Below are 11,522 nucleotides of genomic sequence, written 5' to 3' on the forward strand. Positions count from 1 at the left end.
TAGATGTCATTTTCGTTCTTTTGCTTTTTCTGTGTTTCGTATTTTAGTAAGATTGTCCAATCATACGTTCGTATTTTCGCTTGTTCGTTATTTTGCTTATTCGTAATTCCGTAATTTTCGTATTTTGGGTCTTTCAGCTTTTCGGATGTTCGAATTGATACGAATGTACGAAAACTAACAAAATTCGTACGAAAATCCATTTGTTACGAACGGGAACGCACATGTCTAGAGAGTAGCAATACGGTGTGCATAGTGAACAGTGGGTGTAAACAAATTACTCTTGCTGACATCATCGCCTTGCCCCCCTAAGATACTGAACCTGCCCCCAGACAGCCGCCCACAGCTCCTAGATGGCAACAGATTTGTGTGCGACTATCTTGGTTACTTGGGGAGCCACAGCCTTGTCTGAAAAATGGACACAAGATTCAAAACCCGGACTGTCTGGGTGAATCCTGGACAGGTGGCAACCCTAGTTCCATCAGCAAGACTGCCTGCACAGGGATGCATAGAACACCAGTGTGTGTAAACACAGCGCTCGCACAGACATATGCTAGTGTACGCCCCGTGTGAACAAGACCTTTTCCCCCTAAAAAGGCTTACAATCCAATGCCCCTTCTATGGTTATGTAACAAGATTTCATAGCTTATTATGATTTAAAGCCAATTCAGTGAATAGTCTTGGGTTGTGAAAGGAACTTGGAGCACACAGAGTAAATTTATTCAAACAATTCCAAGTGTGTTCAGGATGGAAGGCAAGAGTGCTGAAACTTAGGCTACTTTCACACTGGGGCGTCGCGGGCATTGGCGGTAAATCGTTATTTTTAGGGGCGTTTTACCAACGTTTTTTCGCTGCACTTTTAACCCCCACTAGCGGCCGAAAAAGGGTTAAAACTGCAGCGGTGCTTTGTAGGTGCTACCCACAAATTGGGTGGAAAATTGTCACCCAAGAGTGACAGCATCCAAACGCAATCACTGTTCAGGTATTCAGACAGCCACGGGTGCTGTGGCTGCCTGAATACAATAGCCGACCATCCAGAGTATTTGGAATCTATTGATTTTCCCCTTTCATACTAGCTATATGTGTATGGCTAGCCTTAACCACGGTGCTGGCTGAGCAATCATACACATGAAATATGAACAATTCTGCCTGCGGTAGCTGGAAAACGGTTTCCCATTGCAAAACTTTAATTTTATATATTGAAAATACTACTGTGTGATGGGACAAACAAAAGATGCACTAGCATTGTTCCTTTTAGATCATTTTTATCTATCGGCACAGACAGACCTTGCTCGGGGGTCTTTGAATAATTTCATGTATTCAGGAGAACAAACAGTTTAGGCCTTCACAGGATTATGTCTACTGGGAGAGGCAGCCCCCATCTGCACAACAATGAGCTCTTGTGCTCCTACAGATTGCATGGAAATTCATTTGTCCCCAGGCACAAGCAATAAACAGCCCATCTGACAAAATGCCTTTTGTCTTAGTCTTAACTCCATCAATGTATGGGATGCAAGAGTTAAAGAACAATGAATGGATCTGCCAGAGCAAGCACAGCTTGACCACGATGTCACTGTGTGATCTGAACTCCTCACATAGTCCAACACTCCGCATAGCAGGCTTGGACAAGTTGCTGTTGGGTATTTATAGTAGAACAACAAATCCCAGCAAGACAGATACCCAGTTGCAAGAAGTTTTGGATTTGAAAAACCAAAACATACATACTCACCTCTATGCTTTCCCAAGGGCCATCCCACCGACTCTACACACCAGCCACCTCACCTGTACGCACTCAGACCCCCCCCAATCCTGTAATTATATATGTAACGCCTGGGTACTTTAATACCAGTGCTAGTTAAATTTAAGGGAGATCAGAGTGTAGTTAAACTCTGATCCAAATTGTTTAGTGTAAAACAGGGTCTCCGTCTCAGCTTGGCCGTGCTGTAGGCTATTCTGTTGCAATATACCCTTCCCCAGCATGCCCAGTGAGGGAAAAACTCCTCTAATTGGCTGCTAGGCAAAAGTGACTCTGCCAGAATCCCTATAGCGCCAACTGCCGCCCAGAGGTGGAAACGCACCCCTGAAACGCAGACCGACCTACAAGACAGTTCTGAAAGGACAGCAGACCTGCAATTTAACAAATTGTGAATGGGAGCAAAATAACTCTCCCATTCCCCACTAACTTTAGTTTAGTGCCCATACTGAAAGTAAGGGGGCACTACATACTCCCCCCACTTGAAATGACACTGTCCCCAGTGTCCTAAAGCATTCGAGCCCGAATGCTGGCCTGATACTGCAAACCAGAAAGAAAAGTAGGAAAAAGAGACATTTATCTAAACCCCCAAAAAAAAAAAAAAAAATTCTGGATAAAGTAGGGAATGGTTTAAAACAGGGATGTCCAACCTGAGGCCCAAAACGGCTATGAATGTGGCTATGTGGCTCAATACAAAATTGTAATCGTACTTAAAATATATAGATTTTTTGTAGAATATTTTGCAGAAGAAAAAGAACAAAAAAAAGAACATGAAGGGCAAAGTTAGAACCAAAATACCTGATGAGCATCTTGAGAATTGCTACTACATCCATTGAACCAGATATTGATGCGTTTGGTTTATCAAAAACAGTGTCAAATATCGCACTAGCTTTATGATGCCCTCTTTGAAGCCCCATTCACGCTTGTACAAATAGGGCACCCCATGTTTCCCAATGAGTCCCGTCACTCCCCATGTTTCCCAGTGAGTCCCGTCACTCCCCATGTTTCCCAATGAGTCCCGTCACTCCCCATGTTTCCCAGTGAGTCCCGTCACTCCCCATGTTTCCCAATGAGTCCCGTCACTCCCCATGTTTCCCAGTGAGTCCCGTCACTCCCCATGTTTCCCAATGAGTAATGAGTCCCGTCACTCCCCATGTTTCCCAATAAGTACCGTTTATATCTTTGAAAATTAACCACTTAAGGATCAGGCCTATTTTTCTAAACTTGCTGTTTTTTCCAGGCACCCTAGAGAATAAAATGGTGCTTTTTCCAATACTTTATGTCAAACCGTATTTGTGCAGCGGTCTTACAATCGCAATTTTTTTTTGGGGGGGGGGGGGGGGGAATACACTTTTTAAAATAAAAAACAGTAAAGTTAAGCACTGTACACGTGATCCACTAACTGCAGTTGCAAAGTTTTTGGTAGGAGTTGGAGGCTAGGAATCGGTTTGTGGCCCATTTGTAATTGTGAATGTGGCCTTAAAGTGAACCTGTGTTTAATCTGTGCAATCCTCCTGGTATGCGACTATTATTGTTCCTCATGCAGCCAACCAAAAAAAACCTTTGGGCTTGCTCACACCAGCCTGCAGGCATTATTTTCTGTATAGTGTGTGTTTGAAGGGTGGGATGATATGTTGTGAAAAAAAAAAAAAAAACACACATTACATTTAACTCTATGACATTTGTATAGCACACAAATGCAAACATACTGCATTTTTTTAATACTGTATTTATTACAGATATTTATATAGCACTGACAATTTATGCAGCCCTCAAGGAGCTTACACTCTAAGGCTACATCTACACTAGCCTACCCTGACCGCGGCCAAACGCAAAACCTAGCATAGCAAAAACGTAAACGGTGTTTCTCTGTAGTTTCCCACCTTGAACACGATTCTTCTGATTACGCGACAGGCCCCTCCCCGCTCAGTAAGCAGAGATGGACCGGTCATCCGCCAGCGGATCCGCTCCATGTGAATGCACATATATTAGGGCCAAATTAGACAGGAGCCAATCAACCCACTAGTAGCATGTCTTTGAAGCTTGAAAGGAAACTGGAGTACCTGGAGGAAACCCACACAAGCACAATTACATTTTTACTCAAAGCAATGTAAGGCTAAGTTTAGACATGTGGTTGATGGGGGCGTCTTAAAAATGTGCGGTTGAGCCTCATTTTTTAGTGCCCCCCTCCTTAAAGCCGAGTTCCACCCAAAAATGGAACTTCAACTTATCCGATTCCCCCCCCCCCACATTTGGCCCCTTTAGGAGTGGTACCCTGTCCCCACTTCCGGGAGACCGGGCTGCGACGAAGTACATCAGCTGCTCAGTCCCCCTCCTCTTCAGCCGGGCCAGTAAGAGAGCGCAGCATGCTTTGAGAATGCGCAGTGGGGACCCGGCCGTGAAGCCGCAATGGCGGCGGCAGCATCTGACCAGCCGATGGAAACATCAGCTGCGGTACCAACATCGCTGGACTCCAGGACAGGTAAGTGTCCGATTATTAAAAGTCAGCAGTTACAGTATGTGTAGCTTCTGACTTATTTTTTAAAGGGGTGGGCAGACCTCCGCTTTAAGGCCTCTTTCACACTGGGGCAGGAGGCGCGGTGGCGGTATAGCACCACTAAAAATAGCAGTGATATACCGTCGGAATTGCCACGGGATAAAGGGTATAATACCGCCCGCAATGAGCCTTTGCAGAGGCCCATTGCGGGCGGTATTACCGCGGTTTCCCATTGTTTTAAATGGGAAGGAGTGGTATACATACCGCTCCTCTCACCGCTCCAAAGATGCTGCTTGTAGGAGATTTTTTTTCTCTCCTGTCAGCGCATCGACTCAGTGTGAAAGCCCTCAGGCTTTCACATTAAGAAGGTTGGGCAGGAGTTTTTCCAGCCGCTATTTTTAGCGCTGTACCGCTTGAAAAACTCCTCAGTGTGAAAGGGGTCTAAGGTGCAACAGGCATGGTTGCATGCTTTGCCTCCGCAGCAATAACTATCCAACTCCAAAGACATGCTGGTAGGTTAATTGGCCCTAGTATATGAATGTGAGTTTGGGACCTTACATTGTAAGCTCCTTGATTGTCGGGATTGATGTGAACGTTAATGTAAAGCGCTGCGTAAATTTGACGGCGCTATATAAGTACCAGAAATAATATTATCATCATGATCGGCGGACAGCAAGGCCACCAATGGCGAAGGGAGAACATACAGAAAATGCTCCGCAACTGCGTGCAAGGTTGTGGTATTTGTTGGAATAAACAGGCAATGAGGAGGCCTTACTGCCTGTCAATCGCCTCTGAAAAACAATCCAATAGCAGAACACTCTTCAGAGAAGAGGTGGGTAAATACACAGGCTGGCATCACACAATTGTCTTGTACAACTTTCCTTTGAATTTACCAAAATCATATAATAGGAGGTCAATCCTAAACACTTTAACTTGCATGCAATCAGGTAGGTCCTTATACTACATAGTTGAAGGTAAATCTAAAGAAAATTGTATGGTGTATGGCCTTAACCTAGCTTTATAATATGCACAGGGCACATAGAAAAAAAAACATTTGTCTTGCAATGGGGCTGCATTGATCAATGCGCATAAACATAAATCAAGTGACATACTGTGAATGAGCCCAAGGTAATTATACGGTTAATTTAAAGGCAACAATGATACAAAGATTTACAAAAAAGTTTTACAGGACGCTGACAAAGTGGAAATTAAAACCATAAATTAACACGCTTACCTCGTTTGCGCCATTCCAGAGGCTGGCTATCCCCGTACTGTTGTCCGACAATGTTAGGTTGTCAGGTAGGGAAGCCATTGGACCCCCAATGTCCACTTCCCCTTAATCAGAGAGGGGCGAAGGGACGGACTGATTGGCTGTTCATAGAAAGTTGTCATCAGTTTCCTGCAGGGCTGCCACCAGACCCTGGCTGGGTGCGAGGGATCACAGCTGGTACACAGTGCCACTAGCTTTGCTGGCAGGAGAAATCCCCAGTGTACAATCACTTCCTACTCTGCTGGGTGTGTGAGTGCTAATCTCCAGTACACACCCCTTCTTTATTCATTGCAGCCAGCCCCATAGATGACACTTGTCAGCCTGGACAAAGGCATACAGTGACAGTGCCTGGTGTTCACAGGTATTGTGACTGAGCCGTTCAAGAGACAAAACCGGTTTTCTTTACTATGCAAGAGACGCCTCCTGGGAAATCAAACACCTTGAAACCAATTAGACATTATGCGGCTACAACTCAAATGTTTTTAATTTAAAGCTGAAGTTTTCACTTTTATTTTATTTTTTGAGTCAATTAGAAAACTGTGTTTTACTATTGATTGCTAGCTCCTTGGATGCTCATCCATTTTTTTTTATTTGGATATAAGGATCAGAATAGTGGAAAAGTCTTTATTGCTGTCTATGCTGGCAGCCATCTCTGATGTAGATTTCCATTCACTTCCTGTTGCATCTCCAGGACAGGAAGTGACACAGTCAGCAAAAAAAGTAAGCTAACAGCACCAAATACATCATTTATCAGAATACTTTATTAACCGATTCACGACCGCCCACTGCATATATGCCACGGCAGTAGGGTTGTCACGTCATCCCTTTAATCCAGGACACATATGAATTACACAGATTCTGAGGCTGATTTAATGCAAATAAGGCACCAAGTGAGTTTAATTACCACCTTAATAAGCCACAGAACCTGTGTAATTAATGTGTCCTAAATTAACCAGTTAGGCTTGATTCACACCTATGCATTTTTAGTGCTTTTTGCATTTTGAAGATTTGCACTAGAGCCCATTTATCTTGGTTTCCTATGGACCACGTTCTGTAGAGCAAATCTAAAAAATGCAAAAAGCACTAAGAATACATAGGTGTGAATCAAGCCTCAAGACCCGGACCAATATGCAGGTTAAGGACCTTGCCCCTTTTTGCGATTCGGCACTGCGTCTCTTTAACTGACAATTGCGCGGTCGTGCGACGTGGCTCCCAAACAAAATTGGCGTCCTTTTTTTCCCACAAATAGAGCTTCGGACCGGGTCGCATAGCATACTAGCTCATTATGAAGTACTTACCTGAGATCGAAGCCCCCACATCCGACCTAGTTCGCCTCCTCCATCACCGCCATGTTTCCTGGAGTGAGTTTCGGGTATCGCGGTCTCCGGTGCTGTGATTGGCCGGAGCCGCGATGACGTCACTCCCGTGCATGCGTGCAGGTGCCGCTACTAACGGCATGATCGCTGTTAGAAGCAGCGCGCTCAGTGCGCCTGCGCGCCGTTGTTTACGGCGCATCTGCCGTAGACATTGCTCTATGTCTTTTGCAAATATCTCCTAAACCGTGTAGGTTTAGAAGATATTTCTTGTACCCACAGATAAGCCTTAATCTAAGCTTACCGGTAGGTAAAAGTGGTCTGTAAGGGTTTACAACCACTTTAAACACTTTCCAACCAGCTCACGCAGATATACTGCGGCAGGTCGGCTCTCCTGCACGAACCGACATACCTGTACTTCAATCTGTGCAAGGTGGATAGGTCCTGTGGACTCGATGTCTGCCGCGCGACCCGCGATCGCCTAGATCAGAGGCAGAATGGGGATCTGCCTTTGTAAACAAGACAGATGACACGACAGATCTTCTGTTCCCAGTCTTCGGGAACAGTGATCTTTGTCATGTCCCTGGAACCCCACCCCCCCTACAGCTAGAACACACCTAGGGAACACATTTAACCCCTAGTGTTATCCCCTTCCCTGACAGTGTCATTTTTACATTGATCAGTGCGTTTTTATAACACTGATCAATGTAATAATGTCACTGGTCCCCAAAAAGTGTCATTTGGGGTCCGATTTGTCCCACACAATTTCACAGTCCTGCTAAAAAAATCGCAGATCGCCACCATTACTAATAAAAACAATAAAAAAAAAGTCACTAAATTCATACCATAGTTTGTAGACGTGATAACCTTTGCGTAAACAATGGGTCTTCAAACTATGGCCCTCCAGTTGTTCAGGAACTACAATTCCCATCATGCCTAGTCATGTCTGTGAATGTCAGAGTTTTGCAATGCCTCATGGGATGTGTAGTTTGAGGATCCCTGACTTAAACCTATCAATATACGCCTATTGCAATTTTTTTTTTGCCAAAAATATGTAGAAGAATATATATTTCGGCCTAAACTACCCACCAAAAGAAATCTCTATTTGTGGGTAAAAAAGGATGTCCATTTTGTTTGGGTACAGCACGACCGCGCAATTGTCAGTTAAAGTGACGCAGTGCTGTATCGCAAAAAGTGGCCTGGTCATGGAGCAGCTAAATCTTCCGGGACTGAAGTGGTTAAGAGGACAATCAGAAGCTGTAGACCTAATAGAGGAAATGATAGTGTGGACATGCTACATTGTTGGCTGGGGATATGCTGCAGAAGAAAATACAAAACTGGGAACATGTTACATGAGGCTAGTAGAAATCGCTGCTATTACGCTAATCAATGTTTCCACTACAGACTGCTGAGGTCCGAGGGCCACAAATCATATAGCAAATGGCCCTTGGGCCACAGGTTGGGAAGCAGGGGTCTGCATACATCTTTCTGGACAGGTTTCCTTTAAGAATTTATAAGAACTGAAGATTTTTTAGATAAACATGGCATTGCAGGGAAGATAATTTTCTTCACGCAGCTGATTTCTAGTACATGAATCCATGGAATAACATTACCACCTGCTAATTATAAGCCTTTATTATTACTTTGTTGCTTTGCACTAAGTAGATACAACTTACATACATTGTAATGTTCTGTAGTAGTGCCCCCTAGTGGTAAGTTAGGAGTTACTCTCTTTTTAGTATGTTGTAAATTACCATACACTGCAAGTGAAAATAAAACTGTCCATACACAAAAGTCAAGTATGCAGGATTCAGCTGTCCAGTGATTCTTTTTACAGATGTGCATACACATGTACTAGTATTACCCAAGTTAGACACCATTAGTACCATTCTTACCTAGAGGGAACCCAAACATTGGTCAATTGATTGCACATCCACATAAACCATTGACCATTGCTGCCTTCTGAGATCTGCCTCCAGGGTAACATATTATAAAAAATTATAATATAGCATATACAATTGCGACACAAATCGTATTGTAATTGAATGTCATTAAAAATGTATTTTCCTTTTCAATCTGCAGCCGCTGTACTTTTCTGAAAATGCAATGCAATATGGCTACCTGGAGGTGTTCTATACACAGAATGCAACCATGAACAATATATACGTGCTTCTGTGATTGGCTCACTGATTTTCTCAGAAGTCTGTATTAGGATCCCTTTCACAATGGGACTGTGGCTGCGTTTTAGCAGTGCTTTAGCGCTGTTTAAGTGGTGCTTTTTGGCCACCAGAGAAGTGGTTAAAAAGGCCTGTGTTGCGACGCTTTCGAAGTGCTTTTCAGGCGCTTCATTTGAATGGGCAGGCCTTTTTTGGGGTGCTGTATACAGCACTCCCAAACCACCCCAAAGATGCTGCTTGCAGGACTTTACCTAACGTCCCACAAGCGCACCACCCCAGTCTATCGCAGTCCTGCTATAAGTCAATGATCGCTGCCATTACTAGTAAAAAAATAAATACAAATATCCCATAGTTTGTAGATGCTATAACTTTTGCGTAAACCAATCAATATACGCTTATTGGCATTTATTTTACCAAAAAAATATTTTTTTCAATTTTTTTACTGTCTATGTTTTATAGCAGAAAGTAAAAACTATTTATTTTTTAAAATTGTCTTTTTTTTTTTTTATAGCACAAAATTTAAAACTTGTAGGTGATGAAATACCACCTAAAAAAAGATATATATTCTATTTTGGTACAGCGTTTCATGACTGCACAATTATCAGTTAAAGTAGCGCAGGGCTGCATCGCCAAAAGTGATTGCAGTATTCTAGTCTGCATCTCCCCAAGGTAATACATAAAATCTGGCCTGTTAGTGGGCCCTGAGGACAGGGTTGATGACCACTGTTTTATCGGGTTGAGATCAGAACTCTTGTGCACTGGTCCAAATCATTTTGGTGGAGGGGGGATATGGTGTTGGGTTGTTTTTCTGGGGTTGGGGTTGGGCTTGGCCCCTTAAATCCAGTGAAGGGAACTCTTAAGGTGTCAGTATACCAAGACATTTTGAACAATTTCATACTCCCTACTATGTGGGAACAATTTGGTGATGGCCTCTTCCTGTTCCAACATGACTGCCCACCAGTGCACAAAGCAAGGTCCATTAAGACATTGATGATTGAGTTTGGGGTGGAGGAACTTGACTTGCCTTCACAGAGTCCTGACCTCAACCCGATAGAACACCTTTGGGATAAATTAGAGTGAAGAATGCAAGCCAGGCCTTCTAATCCACATCAGTGCCGGACCTCACAATTGTGCTTCTGGAAGAATGGTCAAACATTCCCATAGACACACTCCTAAACCTTGTGGACAGCCTTCCCAGAAGAGTTGAAGCTGTTATAGCTGACTAGCTGATTTAAAATGGAACTTCTGCTTTTCGGGAAACCCTCCGGTGTCACATCTGGCACCTTTCAGGGGGGAGGGGGTGCAGATACCTGTATAATACAGGTATCTGCACCCACTTCCGGGAGAGAATCCCACGGGAGTCACCCCACTTCCCCCTCCCCCCCTCGCTGCCTTCTGGGAAACACCGGTCCCAGGAGACAGCAGTGATAACTAGGATCGAGCCGCCCTACTCGCATATGCCCAGTAGGGAACCGAGCAGTGAAGCCACAAGGCTTCACTTCCTGATTCCCTCACCAAGGATGGCGGCGGGGGCAGCAGAGAGACGAGCGATTGCTCGTCTTCTGCTACCGACATCGCGGGCACCCTGGACAGGTAAGTGTCCATTTATTAAAAGTCAGCAGCTGCAGTATTTGTAACTGTTGGCTTTTAATATATTTTTCTAAGGCCCGTACACACGATCAGACTTTCCAACAACAACCGTCCGACGGACGTGTTTTATCAGACAATTTGACCGTCTGTATGCTCCATCGGACAATTGTTTTCGGTATTTCATCGGACAAATGTTCGCTGTCAGTGCTCTCAAACTTTTCGACAATAAAGGTCCGATGGAGGATAATCCGATTGTGTGTACACAAGTCCATCGGACTGAAGTCCAAAGTACAAACACGCATGCTCAGAACTAATGCTAAACATTAGCCACCAATAGCAGAAGTTGCCCAAAGGGTGACGGTAAAGAGCTGAAAAACCACGTGATTTTGGAAAGTTGGCTGAAAAAGTTCTGCCGTGTGCATGCAGAACAAGTTCACAGCCAACGCCCATTCGGACCAAAATCCACAGAAAAGTCAGATGGAAGTCTGGCCGTGTGTATGAGGCCCCGTACACACGACCGAGGAACTCGACGTGCCAAACACATCGAGTTCCTCGGCGAGTTCAGTGTGGAAGCCGCCGAGGAGCTCGGCGGGCCGACTTTCCTCATTGAACAACGAGGAAATAGAGAACATGTTCTCTTTTCAGGCCGACGAGTTCCACACGACCAAGTTTCTCGGCAGAATCCAGCTCCGACCGAGTTTCTGGCTGAATTCTGCCGAGAAACTCGGTCGTGTGTACGGGGCCTCAGGCTTAAAGCGGAGGTTCACCCTCAAAATTTACTTTTTCGCTAACCTATCTCCAGACTTAATAAAGGCTTGTAGCGTTGTCATTTTTTTTTAATGTGTACACTTACCTGTATTCAGCCGCACTTCCGGGTCTTCTTCCTTGCGGGGAGTGGGCGTATCGCTCCTTTTCCCCGGCGGGG

The 11,522-nt window shown here is 44.4% G+C and overlaps 1 protein-coding gene across 1 annotated transcript in view; it reads right to left on the bottom strand.

Moving 5' to 3' along the window:
* NIPAL2 (NIPA like domain containing 2) overlaps positions 1-5,980 on the bottom strand; it is a 199,593-nt gene extending 193,613 nt beyond the window's left edge. Inside the window, exon 1 of the mRNA XM_040354767.1 lies at positions 5,482-5,980. Within this exon, the coding sequence (XP_040210701.1) occupies positions 5,482-5,559 (78 nt within the window). The 5' untranslated portion in view covers positions 5,560-5,980. The remainder of the gene's footprint in view (positions 1-5,481) is intronic.
* Between the last annotated feature and the right edge of the window lie 5,542 nt (positions 5,981-11,522).

Source organism: Rana temporaria, chromosome 5, assembly GCF_905171775.1.
Source record: "Rana temporaria chromosome 5, aRanTem1.1, whole genome shotgun sequence".
Lineage (NCBI taxonomy): Eukaryota > Metazoa > Chordata > Amphibia > Anura > Ranidae > Rana > Rana temporaria.